A 15,070-nucleotide genomic window follows, 5' to 3' on the forward strand; every position below is an offset into this window, starting at 1 on the left:
CAGAAACCTGGATTATGCAGTTATAAAGGGACTGCTGACTACATTACAGAAGATTAACTGAACTTCTTGAACTTCCTTGGTTCTGGATGATGGTTTGGAAAGAAGGAGAGAGTGTTTACTTTATTCATCTGGTTCATCCATCTTCAGCGATCACAAGTCTTGATACTTCTAACCACTCAGTCAGAAAAGTGACAGGAATATACCACAATGAACAGTATCAATTCTTTTTATCTCAGTCCTTCATCACAGGTCAGCCACTGGTCACCGGCTTTATGAAAAGTCAACTGGCAGGTGCTTTTGAGATTCAGCTTATTCGACCCCTTTTAACCATCACAATGGGAGTGGCTGCCAGAGTCCTTGATGAAACTGCCTGAAAAGCGACACTGGGTGTGGCAGTGGGCACTTCACGAGCTGGGGAAAAGCTAGCACCTTACACACTCCCATTTAAATATAGAGACTCAGTGGGAGTTCCATTGGGCACCTAGAGAGTTCGAAGCCTTACTCCTTAGCTCCTGTATAGCCCTCTCACCCACGTTATTATTTACGCATTTGTATTATTGTTCTGCCTATGAGCCCGTTATGGACGAGGACCACATTGTGCTAGGTGCTGTACAAACATAGAACAAAATGACAGTCCCTGCCCGAAAGAGCTTACAATCTAAGTACAATACTAATAGATAATAGATGGATACAGACAGACACAGATGAAGGAATACAAGTCAACAATGAGACAATATTGGTCAGCATGATAGGCAGTGGCCCCAGTACATTAGCAGCAGCATATAGATCTCAAAGCATTTGTCAAGCTAGCACCTAAATAAAGAGGTGTCATCATAATTCAGAGCACAGAGAACTACTTAAATAGTCATTTATGATTTTAGTTTGTTATGATTTGGTAATTACCATATTTTGGAAAGCCCTGCAATGTTATTTATTTACTTTTTATGTAAAATCTTCCTAAAATGGTGAAAGTCTTTTACTTATTTGTTTATAATTGGAAGGATCAGGTTACTTTGGAGAAAATGTTTGGCTTTTTTCACTATGTTCCTATGCTTAGAATTTATTTATTTATACAATTTCTGTCAAGGATCCTAGTTGAACTTTAAGGTCTGTCTTTAATGGAGTTTCTTACCAACAGTGTCATAGCTGTAGTTACATGTCACATACTTTTTATTTTGGGGTATGTTTGTTTTCAAGTCAGAGAGAATGATAATTGATCGTTCCTTTCTTTAACCATAGAACAGGGCAGATTCAAAACTCGGATGTACAGGCAGAACCCTGTTTGAACTAGCTTGTGCTCCAGGTAGTTTGTGAGAGCCTGAGAACTTTAACCCCAAAGTGATTTGTGTCTCTCCATGTTTATTAGCATGTAACTAATCATTCCCATTTCAGTTTCTCCAAATGGCTAATACTCATCATATCATTTGTTTGTTGCAAACTGTTGTACAAAAATGGAATGGAAACCACACATATGGGAAATGTCACTATAATTAGGATGATGTATCTTTTTTTTTTTTTTTTTTTTTTTACAGATCAGTTTTGTAAATAAGCATCAAGAGTCATACAATTATAAAAACATATGGGAATGGTAAAGAAATGGAATAAAATGTAACATGATCGTCTTCAAATGTACTTTAGCTCTCTGCAAAGGAAACCATACCAGGACTGAGCAGCATGTAGTTTTGCAGCAGAAGAGAAAAGGAACTTTTCCAGTTCTTATTTGTCTTAATCATTTATCTTATAGCAGCATCTAGAAAACTTGAATTTGATTTGTATTTGGGACTGAATAAAAAGTAGCCTCAGTATTTGTTTGTGAATGTTTTTGAGGAGAGACGAATTCAGTTCCATTGCATTTGGTCCTAGTACAATGCAGGGTCCTATTAAACAGCCAAAGATATGGTTATATCCAACTCTGAGGTTTGAAATGGCTACACTTACTTTAGGAGCTAAGCGTGGTAGTATCAGGTCAGATAGACTAAATCCCATATAGCTTACTATGGAGGGATGGTGTGTAGGGGGTTTTTGTGGACAAAACTGTGAAGTAAGAGATTCTCTAAATTCTAAATGGACAATAAAGATCCCATGGTAGTTTTCATAAGAGTAAATGTTTGACTTGGTGTCCTAAGTTAAAAATCCTCCCACCAGCCACTCATGCACCGTTGTGCAAGATATAATGTGTAATCAGTTGGTTGCTGTCCTCCAACCCAGACTCAAGTGCATTTTATTGGTGCTATTTGTATATATTGAGGTTTGCAACACTGGGATACTTCAGGATGAATTAATGTAAAATATATTGCTGCTACTAGATAGCTGTTTCTTGGTTTATACTTAGATTTTAAGCTTTTTGGGCTAGGAACTGTCTGTCTGTGCCAGTCACTGAACAATCACACAACAATGGGTCCTGGTCAATGGCTAGGGTTTCTAGGTGATATATATATACACACACACCCCAAACATTGTTTACATTATTGTGTGTGGGGGGAGGTGTGTGTGTGTGCATGTGTAATGAATTTTTAGTTTAATTCCTCTTGTTAGGTCTATAAGAAGTTTTTTGGAAGGAAAGGGTCAGGGAGAGACGATATTTATAACATTTTTGTTATTTGCAAGGAGATATAGCTCCAGATGCCATGAATAAGTTGTATAAAATAGCAAAGAAGCACTTGTATTTTTAACATTTCTTTAAATCATAGCATCTGAATAAAAGTAATATTTCAACAGAAATAAATCTAAGCTAAAACACAAGTAATACATAATTCACAAAATAAGATCTAAAAGAAATGTAATAGCCAAGTATGCATCTCTTAAAACCAATCGCAGCACTCATCAAACATTTCACCGAGACACAGCCAGCTTGCACGTAGACCACAATGGCACCTCCAAGTCTACAGCTAGTTGACTTTTTCAGTAGTGATTAGAATTATTAACACCTTTTGGTTAACTTACTTACAGAGCACAATTAAAAATTATCTCCTAGGATGCTGTTCATTGCACAATATCTTGTCACTCTTAGTTATTTATGCTTTTTTGCTATAAGGAAAGTTTGGGGAGGGGAAAATTCCATTTTACAGTAGAGATTTAATTCTGCCTTGTGCCTTTATACTGTATCCTTATGACACTATCAACACAGTGGGGCTCAAACAGTTCTATCATCAATGTTAATTGAAACAGTAACTTAACATTGCACTGGGTTGCATCACAGCTTCTGTTATTTCAGTATGTCACTGAACTGTCATCAAGTTCTGATGAAATACAGAGCCAGTGGCACTGAAACTTGAATACACACTATACAGAAGCACTGCTAGTTTAACTCTGTTTTGTTTTTACATACCAGGCCACAAAACTTTATGGGCCAAATTCAGTCCTGGTACAATTCCCATTCCATTCGCTGGGAACTTCCCTAAACTCCCTGCTGCGTATATGGTGTTCAGACTGCCCTGTCCTTTTGGAATGTGCCTGATGTGCATGGCCTGTTCACTTGGCTGGTGTATGCGAAGTGGAGGGGTGGCCATTTGCACAGTTCCTATTGGTGGGGGACACCTTTAAAAATAGAAGAGAATCCTGTGGCACCTTATAGACTAACAGACGTTTTGGAGCATGAGCTTTCGTGGATGAATACCCACTTCGTCAGATGCATTTAAAAATAGATCCTTTTTAAGATGTCTTAAGTTGGGCCCCCAAAATCAATAGTCACTTTTGAAAATTTTGTCCCAAGGTTCCCTGTAGCCAGTCCGCTACTGTGTCATTCCTAAGTTTCATGAGCTAATGAACTAGTGTAATAAGTGTCCTGATTCTGGATTTATGTCTTTTCTCATTAGGTCTCTCTGTCCATTGGTGTGCAAATGGACATATTCCCCAGAGAAGGGCTGGGATGATAGTTTCTGGAAGGTGATTGGCTTAGAAGATTTGGTGGCAGATAAGTATGAAAAAATAGGTAAATTAAGTTATTTTAAAAAATTAAATCCATATCCTGTATCATTGTTTGAGTTTTGTTAGCAGAAAAGTATCAGGCCTTACTGAAACTAGATATGAATGGGCAAAAAACTAAAAGATTGGGTGCCACGTGGTATATCTCCCAAGTATACTCTTTACCTGTGGATGCCATGAAATGTAGTGGTGGAAACCTTGTGATACAGAATTATTAATATTGCTGGAAGAATCACTTTGGGAAAGCTATTCTTAAAAAACCTGACATCATCACATTGGCCAGTCAGCATTGTTTGATGGTTTGATATCATTTACTGATGTACTTGAATAGGTTCTTGGGGAGCTCTGGAGAAGCATGGGCACAGGAATTGGTCACTCCTGAAAACTTCAGCACTGATACCAACTTCCCTTGTGGCTTTAACAAAATCACTTAGGTCAAAATGTTCAAACATTTCCACTAAACTATTCTGATCATCAGAGACATACTGGCAGGGCTTGATTTTTTTTTTTTCAAAGGTGATGCCTACTGATATCTCCCATCAACTTCACCTGGAGTTGTGGGTTGGCTGCACTCCTGACAATCAGGCCCAAACGGTTTCAAAATGGCCACCCCAAAATTGAGCAATTTCTATCGCAGGCGCAGAAGAATATGGGAACCTTAGAACTTGATTTTGTTCAGTAAGCTTTTGACACTGGGACACCACCCACTGTGCCAATGAAGATAATGATAATGGCTGTAGCTATTATTATCATATTTTGTGACCTGCGCCAACCATGCTTATGAAAGCTTTTGAGAAAGAACTTTCTCTGCTTTGTCGTGTCTTCATGGGGCTGTTTTACTTGGTCAGGGCCTAAGTTTAATTAGAATGTTAGCCTTGTAACAATACCTACGGCAAATATTCATTAAAAATCCATAATGTTAATTTACCAGAAAATTTCCAGGGTAACTTTATTAGACTTTCTCTGTTAAGTTAATGGACTTTTAATGGATGTCCTAAGCAGACATGTCATTAACTAGAATATTATGGTACACGAATTCAAATATGTCCATTCATCAAAGTTAATCATCTGAAATTTCCTCTAGATTTTTTTTAAATGTCTGGCACTTTGAACAAGTTTCTACAACAGTTGCAGTGTAGTAACATGAAATAGAAGTAATTTAGGAATGACTTGATAGCAGCAATGCAACTGGTAAATCTTTCCAATAGTCACAAATGGATGCTTTAAGTAATAGTCAAGCCTCTATGAAAGCCTCCCCTGTATAGCTTTCAACATCTCCACCGCTCATTAAAACATTTATACTATGGTATAAACCCTGTTAACAGATTTGAGCATTTAGTATTTTGAGATTTTTTTTGCATAAATACAATTCCTATAACTCCAACCAGATGTAGCTTTTAGCAGATCGTTACTAAGCTAAAAGAACACATGCTGTAAATAAATGTTTGACCAGAAAATTGAACACCTCAGCAGCTGATGCTCTCATGGAAGAATATTTTTTAAATAAATGATTTATGAAGTGTACGCTAAGGATCGAATACAATATTTATATGGTGCACTTCAAGGACAGTGCAAAGCAATTTACCATTTTAAGTAACTAAACATACATGTTTCAAATGATAAAGTAACCTTCAACAAAAAGGCTGTGGTTGTAATGATGGACACCACATAAAAATGAACAACACAAGTATCGGAACGTAGAAAGGCTGAATTCTTAAATTTCAACTATACTAATGTTGACATTTCTCTTTTCTTTCAAACCGGGTGTTCACAGATGAACTACATGGGGAATTGGAATCTGTTTTTCTCGCTCAGACAGAGAAATGCATTGCTCCATAAGTGGTTCCATTGACTTCAGTGGGATTATTGCTGGAGTAGTGTGCTACTCCGTAGGAGGCAGAGACACAGAATCTGGCCCGGAGTATTTATAAGAAACTGTGTGATGGAACTCAATGCTTCCCATAAAAGCAGCACATAAGGATAAAATGCTCATACACTCCACATGTCAGGAGCGAATGTAAGAGTTACTTAGAGCCAAATCCTGACACCTTTGCTCACAATGAATAGTGTTTTGCTCCTTATGTCGTTACCTTGATTTTAGTGGGGCTATCCGAGGAGTGAAATATTATTCATTGTGAGTAATGGTATCAGAATCTTGCCTGAAATGACTGGGAAGCTATGGCCACTCCTACAAGTTTTATCTAAATTAGCTTTTAAACAAAAATAATCCCAAAACTGTTGAGCTTACTGAATTTAGCCCTGTGTTAAGGTCCCAGGGTTAGATACTGGCTGTCCTTGTGTGGATGCATGAAAGGAGGAAGAGGGAATAAGGAGCCCTCTGTATTAATAGAAGCATGGAGGAAGGAGATGAAGTCCACCAATGACTGCTCTTCTGCAACGGAAGGCAATTGATCTTGTGGGCTGTGCCCATTAGATCTTAATGGATGGTTTCAGCTCAGCGCTTGAGAAGAGTCTAAAAGAAACAGCCATTCTAAGGTCCATGCGATATGCTCTGGGGAGAAATTCTTTCCTGGCCTTCCCATTTTTATTACTGTCATTCCCAGAAGTGCTGCTTCTGGACAGCGTACTTCTAGGAACTGGGTTACAGAGCCAGAAACTTCAGTTCTCTGGAATGGCATCACAGTTCATGAGCTGGGAGTCTGCAGGCTGAGCACACAGGCTGATTGCATTGTTCGGCTGGGGAGAAGGTTGGATAAAGCAGTTGGGATGACCTCAGCTCTCCCTTTCTTTATTGCAGTTATTTAAGGCCTTCAGCATTGCCTGGAGATAGCTAGCCCTCAGTTGTTACTTTGCCTCCCTGCTGCAAACCTCAGCTGGACTGTAGGACTTCGAACCCCCCAGAATAGGACTGTCTTGTAGTGTGCAAGACTCTTGGTTACTCTGTTGTTGCCCGTATTGATTTTAAGTAGGGAAATAGAATCTACTGTATATAAACTTGGTCCCATAGAAGTAAATGGGAGTTCTGCCATAAAGTGCAATGAGAGCACGATCAGGCCCCATTTGCCCTTTAATGCTGTCTGCATTTATGCTACTTCTACAGGACATAATCCCGCTGTAAGGTGCTGAACAGCCTCAGCTCCCGTCGACTTTAACAAATGGAATAAATTCCTGAGCAGGCGTTTCCAGAAGATCCTACATGCAGTGTTGTTGTAGCATGTTGGTCCTAGGGTATGAGACACAGGTGAGTGAGGTAATATCTTTTATTGGACCAAATTCTGTTGGTGGAAGAGTCTTGTCAACCCACAGGCCTTGGTCCAATAAAAGATATTACCTCACCCACCTTCTCTCTCTCTCTCTCACATGTAAGGCCCTACTTGAATTGCAGGATGATTGTCAAAAAATTACAGCTGAGTTGCAGACAAGGCATAGAAAATTGTGGCAAAGTAATAATGGACCTTATTTGTGGTAATAAAGTCCATTGTTACTTTTGTGTGATTTTTCTGCTGATAGCAGGCCAAGGCTGCAGGGGCTCCTGCAGACAAAATTGCAGCGGAAGCCTAATATTGCAGAATCTGCCATTTCCACAGTATCGCACATTAAGAAGAGCCTTACTTATATGCATATAGTAAAAGTTATGCATGACCCAAGGAGGGGAACAGGCAGTAGGTCAAAGTATCCTTGCAAACCCAGGAGCTCTGGAGATTGTAAAACCAAGCTAGAAAGCAATAAGGATGAGACAAGAAATGGGACACTGTCAAATTCTTCTTAAATAAATACATAAATCTGATTCCCCTAATAGAATTTCCCATTTGCTCTAGTGCACAATGTAGCCAGAACTCCACACTTCTGTTCAAGGTTTGTTTATCCTAAATTCTTATGTAAACTTATTGTACTTTAATGCCATCTCAATCCCACTGAAAGAGAGAGACTGGAGTTTTACTTATATGTCTTTAATGCAGTTTGCTTAAAATCTTAGCAGCACTAAACTGTAATAGTCATTTTGTTGTCAAATAAAACAAAAAAATCAGAGGAAAATTAGCTGAGCCTTCTTTTATTGTTTACAGAAGCAAATTGTTGTTACTGAATATGGAATAGGCAAACACAACATGTTTTTCTAATCTCTGGTGAGAACAATATTCCCTCCAATGAGAGGAAGCTATAGCTGGATAGTTATGACTGGAATATAAAACAGTTTTTTTTAAGTGCCCTTAACTTCCAGGACATTGAAAAGAATTTGTGGAAATTACAGTAGAATAGTTACTGTATGTTCTGAACTAGTGCATATTATAAAATGTATTTTTAAAGGGCAAGACATTTAGTGTATTCACAGTGTTGCTTGTGGTTTCATGTAATACGCTCCTTTTAGTTTCATTCTAGCTTGACGTGACCTTGTTGAAAAGAGACCCTTCACCGTTGGCCTTTAGGATCTCCCCTGAACCTTTCCCACATGAAATGGTGGTTTCTGCTGTGAAAGTACCAGCCTTCTGACCTTTTACATTACCCAGAGCAGTTTGACTTTGCAGGGAATCCACACAATAGGCTCCTGTGGTCACTTCTGCATGTCTAGAGTTTACTAATCACATTGTTGAAGGTGTAGATTCATACGCAGAGTTGCTGCAAACTTTATTGACCCCGTTAATGTGCCCACTGCAAACAAACAGTAGAAGACAGCTTGCATCAAAAACCCCCACAGGCACCAGCACTTATCTACTGTGGTGAGATTGCATGATGAGCATCTTTTTGTGACATTATAAAACCTAGAAAGGCATTAGCAATCCTGTTAAAAGGACTGTAGTACATGAAAATGTAGGTATTGAATTGTACAATGTATTGCGGGGGTGAGGGGCAGGGAAGCCTGATACATTTTCACCATCATCTCCTACTTCAGGGGCCAAAACATTTTATATTCTATTGTAATAACTTATGCCTAACCTTCCCCACCCACCTATTACCCCCCAGAGGATGGTGCATTTGTCTCGGAGAAGAAAATATTGTAGGTATTGTAGAATAGTTATGTCTATTGGTGTGGTAACTTATGTGTTTTGATGTTGACATATTGCAGTGATACTTTATAAATAGGTATTTATTGTCTCTTCATCTGTGATGGAGCTACATGCTGATCTTACTATATTTATGTTCACACCAGACTTAACACTCTGAAACATGGTTCTTCTGCCTGTTGAAAGATTATACAATTCCCAATATTTTCAGAACCAGCTGTAAATAGAAACTTGTGGTCAGATATTCAAAGGTATTTAGGTACCTAAAGATGCACATAAGCACTTAGTGGGATTTTCAAAAGCATCTAAGCAAGTTAGGCTCCTAAATCTGATTGATTTCAGTGTGAAGCACCTAACCTGCTTAGGTGCTTTTGAAAATCCTACTAGGTGCTTAAATACCTTTGAAAATCTCGACCTTGCGCAAGTCACTCGACCGCCTCTCAGCCCAGTTATAGAATAGCGTGAAGAGCAGGACTTCACTGAAATCCAGATTTTCCAAGAGAGCTGACTTTTCCCAGATAAACTATACCACTGTGGTAAAGGAATGCTTAGAGAGGGATACTTTAACAGTAGCTACTGGAATCAAGGGATACGGAACCATGACACGTAAGAGAGGTATTAATCCTTTGTAATCCGGACCCATGTCTGGTAACTGGGTCCAGGAAATAAAGACCAGCATCTTTTGTGTGTAACGTATTCATGACAGATAGTATAAAAGGCTTTAAGTCCTGAAATTAACATGTTTATAAAGATGTTTGTTGCATAATATCAATGTCATGATCCAAATAGGATATTAGGAAAAGAATGGGGTCTTGTGGTTAAAGCATAGAACTGGGAAACCTGGATATTTTAGTTTTATTCTTGACATTACTCCAAGCTTCCTTTTGGGCAGGTTACTTAACTTCTCTCGGTCTCTGTTTCCTCATCTGTAAATAGGATGGTAATACTTCTTCGAAGGGATCGTCCTGGGTTTCACCAGCCTAGACTGAGACGGCAGAAGTCATTCATCTTATAGATTTTTGACCCTGCAGGGTACAGCATGAGCCAGGATCCCTACTGGCCGTTATGCTTTCCTGTATATAAATGCTATCCTCCAAATGCTCCACCCAGTTCCTTCGTGACTGTGGTCAGCAGAGGAACTCCCAGTCTTCCACGATTTCAGCACTGCATCAGCCTGTCTCTACGGTCACTTTCTGTCATTTTTAACCTTGTCCAACTGATTCTCAGATGGTTTTTAAGTTGATGCAAAGACTCTTTCTTTTTCCCCATGCTCCCTGCCTGTTTTTTAAGTGCTGCGGTGCTTGGGCTTGTCAATTTGGAACCATGGCTCTGTGTTTCAGTGCAAAGCCTGGCACACTGCAGCCCTTCCTTGGCATTGTGGCACTCAACTCCAGAGCTTTGGAGTTTTTTAACCTCAGTGCTTTGATGCGTAGCCTTGGACTCTTTGGCACACTGCTTTGGCACTCCGCCTTTGGAATCCTTGAATAGAAGGATCCACAGAAGAGCAAAGCAGGGTAGTTGTTTTTTCTAAAAGTCACGCCGTCCAAAAGTTATTTCATTTGCATCACTTGCTCTTAGACTGAGAATAAATACAGCCTTGGGCGTAAGCAAGGGAGCTCGCACCGTCAGTGACTGAAGCTGTTTTCTCACTATGTACAAGTTGAAAAAACTTGGAGCTAAATTTTCAAACGTAGGTGCCTAATGGCTTGTCTAAACCATGTGGCAAAGGGCAGTAGAAGGGTATGATTTGTAAAGCTTGCTGACATGCTAACTGTCCCATCCTGGTGCGCTCTAAAAGGTACGCAGTTTGCATGATGTATCTTTTTAGCTCAGACAAGCAGGGTCTACATGGGGCAGTGCTAGCACAGTGCGTTAGAGTATTTCACAAATCACACCCCTGTAGTGCAGGGGCGGGCAAACTTTTTGGCCTGAAGGCTGCATCAGGTTTTGTAAATTTGTATGGAGGGCTGGTTAGTGGAGGGGGTCATGGCCTGGCCCCCACCTCCTATCTGCCCCCTCCCCAGACTCCTGCCCCATCCAACCCCCCCATTCCCTGACAGCCCCTCTCGGACCCCTGCTCCATCCACACACCCCTACTCACTGTCCCTTGGCCGCCCCTGGACCCCTGACACCCCATCCAACCTCTCCTTCTATTATGCCTCTTTCTCTCCCCGACTCCTTGCCCTCCAACCCCCGTTCCCTGATGGCTCCTCTGGACCCTGCCCCGTCTTTCCACACACCCATCCACTCTTCCCGCCCCCTCAAGCCCTCTGCCACTCCAGTCCAACCCCCTCCTCCATTCCTGTATCGCCCCCCCCAGGACCCCTGTCAAATCCAACCACCCTTCTCCCTGTCCCCTGATGCCCCATCGGGCCCATCCCCCTCCAACCCCTCCTCGCTTCATGACTGTCCTGCGGCACCCTGCCCCATTCAACCCTAATTCTCCCCAAACCCGGACACCTATCCACACCCCTACCCCATAGACCACCACCTAAACTGCCCTGTCCTCTATCCAAGCCCTTCCTGGCCCCTTACCTATGCTGCTTGGATTTTGCCAAGTGGGTGCCGCCGGCCAGCACAGAGCACCAAGTCAGGCTGGGTTCTGCAGCTGTGCTGCCCCAGGAAGCTCACAGCCCTGTTCACCGAGCATCTGCACCATCGGTGGCAGAGCAAGTGAAGCTGAGCTACAGGGGAGGGGTGAACAGCAGGGAGGGGCCAGGGCCTAGTTTGTTCTCCATCGGCGCACGCCTATCGAAGCTTGGGGGCTTGGGCAGGTGGTCCAGAGAACTGGTATATGGCGCTACATGGGCCTTAAATTGGCCCACCTCATCTCTAATGGAGTAAAATGACATGGGCGCCATTAGACATAGACAAATTCTCTGCTTGTACCAACTTCAGGCATCTAGTGAGTTAATACGAGATTTCTACTAGGTTATTTTAGAACAGAGGTAAATTGTTGGGTGGATAAACTACATCAGTAACTTTCTGGGAAAGCAACCATGCTTAACGCTTATGTCAAAGTATATGTTGTTGCAACACACATCTTCCAGGTAGATCGGCGGTTACATAGTCTTTCTAATTCTTGTCAACCAAATTGTCTGTCTCTTGGAAGAAACGTTCCGGCTGGTTGTTTTGGTTATGCTATCTAGTGCATGGTCGTTAGGCAGAGCCATCCTTAGGCACACAGGAACAATAGGCAGCTGCGTGGAGGCATCAACTGGGTTATAGTGTCCACCCGCTTCCTTCCTTATCCCGTTCTGACCCCCCTGCAGGGCTCCGCACAGATGGTGCTCTAGCCTGGTGAGTCTTTCCTTGAGAAGGGAATCTAGTAGTTAAAAGTGAAAAAACGCTACAGCCTGCCAACTATTAGACAACATTGAAACTCGTTAAAGAGACACATTCAAGGGCGGTAATAAAGCCATTTAACAGCACTTGCCACACCTCTAAGGTATATTAGCTGAGACAGGTTTCAGAGCTGAGTAGTCCTCGTTAGTCTACTGTACCAGCAAAAAACAAGACAGATCCTTGTGGCACCGCGCAGAGACTAACAAATTATTGGCGTGAAAGCTTTCGTGGGCTAGAACCCATTATTCATCAGCTGCCACGAAAGCTACGCCCAATAAATTTTATACTGTTCAGTTGTCTCGAACTTTACTGACAAAAACAGTTGTGCATTATATGTAATATTTGACAAGAACCATGTCAGTTCTACAGACCTTATTTTAACTTTGCTTTTAAAAATATTTCATAGTGAGCTGGTAGAAGATTATTAAAATACATTTCTAAAAAAATGCTTGCATTAGACTTAGATGCATAATCATCTTAGCCTTAAATGCGTGGATGCTTCAGACAGTGCAGTTTTTTTAATATAATCCTCAAAAGAACCTCCCTTATCTAAAATACCACATATTAATTTACTATAGTTAAAAAAAAAAAAATGTGCTGTTCCAAGTCTTTCTGTACTTTCTGTCCATCCCTTCACACCTCTCCCCCTCTCCCCACTGAAGAAGCCCATTAAACGGACAACAGTTCTTCCCTTCCAGATGAGCTAGAACAAAGTGTTTCCCTTTTCTTTACTTCTGACTGATCCGATGAACTAGTTTTAAAGAACCCTCCAAGCAAAATCCATTACCTAGTAAGACATATAAAACCTTGTTATATCTAAATCATTTGAAACATATGTTTTTAAGTTGGCGTGAAATTTCATAACCATCGGTCTCTTGTTATGGAATCACACAAAGTAAATACTGTTCCTTTTTCTAAAAGACGATGAACATGTTCATGAGAACACACTTAAACCTCTTGTTATTTTAAATTAATGTCACTTGTTGTTTCAGTGAGTTAAATAATGTAGTAATTGGAATGCTTGGCTTAAGGTTGAGACATTTGAAAGAGGGAAGTAAATTCAGCTAGAAATACTGATTAAGAAAATGTAAAACAGAGAGAGCTATCAATTATTCCATTATATGTAATGTTGTATTCAGCAGGACAGCTGACTCACCCTTACTATGAAGGTTTTGCAAATAAATCTCTGACAAACTTCAGGGCATATCAAAAAACCTGTGACTGACATTTTTTATTCCCAAATTTTAGTGCTTTTAATTAGGTACTTTCTTCATGTCCATTCTGCATGAGGGAGAGGGTATGGGAGTCTCTGTGGGGAACTGTAACTTTCCGCCACCATGAGGCAGGCTGGGCATCTCATTATCCTTTGCTGTCTTGTCCCTCTTCCCCCCTCCCCACCAGGCTGTGAGCTTGGGCTGCCACTGGGCATAGGGGCACCAGTTTAATAACACTGCGTAGGGCCCCATAAATCCTAAAGACGGCCCTGGTGTTAGGAGAACTTGTTCTCTTCTGTGGTCTCTGATTAGAGTTAATTCTTGAGGCAGAGTTGCTCCTGAAAACTTGGCACTGGTGTTGGGCTAAGATTCCTGAAAGAAGGTGTTGCCCTGCTTGCTGTTTGAGCACCTCGTTTCAGGCCTGGTGTATAGGTGTAAATAAAGCAAGTTACACTGAACATAGCCAGGTTCTGCATCACTGATCTTTCCTCCACTGGGAAGCCAACCCAGCCATCAGCTGCCACTTGACAGAGGGATAACACTTATGTTAGAATGGGATACTGGAGTCAGAAAAAGGGGAAACAATATACATTTACATGTGCCAAATGGATAATTGCATGACCTGACATGTAATTGTTTGTCAGTATTTGTTCGCTATTACTTATATTTTCTTGGGTGCAGCTTACATGCCTTTGCTTGAAAAGGCAACTCTTTGGATTTTCAGTTTGCTTGTGGACACACAGGAAGGAGTACACAGCTGACTTACTACCAGCAATGGTACCATAACAAAGGAACCATAAATAGGGAAGAGACCGGTACTGTCGAATAAAGATGGAGAGCCACATGCTACCTTGCATTGTTTTTTTTTCCACACACAGGCAAGGACACTATCAGTTCGTATTCACCGAGTTTTCCTCTTCATTCTGATATCTGGGGGAGGAGATGTTCTTAAGCCTCCCATCCTCAAAAAGGGAAGGAGTTTAGCCCCTAGAGATCCCCCTAACCCAGGATTCAGTAGAGGACACTGTGCAGAGCATCTTTGTCTTCATACTGCTTCCTGACCATATCACCACCCTGAGCCTCCCATTCCATAGGAGCTATTGTTCAGGAGTTGAGCTCCTGTGCTGGCAGGTAACCTCTGGAGATGGAATTTCCATTCTGGGTTGGGTGAATGGAACCAGTAATAACTGGTGCTCCGGAGAGTTGCCATTCCACCGGCCCTGCCCCTTTCTCATACTTTCTAAGGCTATGGAGGCCACACAACACATTGAGGGGCCTCCGTGAAGGTGAAGTCCTTCATTCCAGGCTTCTCTGGTCCCAATCCACTGGATTCTGGTGTCTGCTCACAGAACCAAAAAAGAACGAGAACACTGAACTTTGCACATGATAAAGAATAGTGAGTAAAAAACAAAGTTTTCTCAAAACAGATTATCCTATTTACGTGTCGCCCCCCTCCCCACCAATAAGTTACAATAAGCTGCAGTTTCAAAAAAATTTTAAAGGCTTTAATCACAGGATACTCAAATGTTTGATACTGTCAAAATCCACAGAACTTACAATGAGTAGTGCTCCAAAAATGCCAAAGTTTCTTTGACTTCCTGTAATTTCAGTCCATCCAAGAGCTGT

General features: G+C 41.2%; 1 protein-coding gene across 3 annotated transcripts in view; it reads left to right on the forward strand.

Annotated features, from left to right (window-relative positions):
* Positions 1–15,070, forward strand: part of FGGY (FGGY carbohydrate kinase domain containing) — a 208,175-nt gene that overhangs the window by 75,321 nt on the left and 117,784 nt on the right. For all 3 annotated transcript variants that reach the window (XM_075067644.1, XM_075067645.1, XM_075067646.1), the window contains one exon: positions 3,816–3,931. In XM_075067644.1, coding sequence (XP_074923745.1) covers positions 3,816–3,931 — 116 coding nt within the window. The remainder of the gene's footprint in view (positions 1–3,815; positions 3,932–15,070) is intronic.

This window comes from Chelonoidis abingdonii, chromosome 7 (genome assembly GCF_003597395.2).
Source record: "Chelonoidis abingdonii isolate Lonesome George chromosome 7, CheloAbing_2.0, whole genome shotgun sequence".
Lineage (NCBI taxonomy): Eukaryota > Metazoa > Chordata > Testudines > Testudinidae > Chelonoidis > Chelonoidis abingdonii.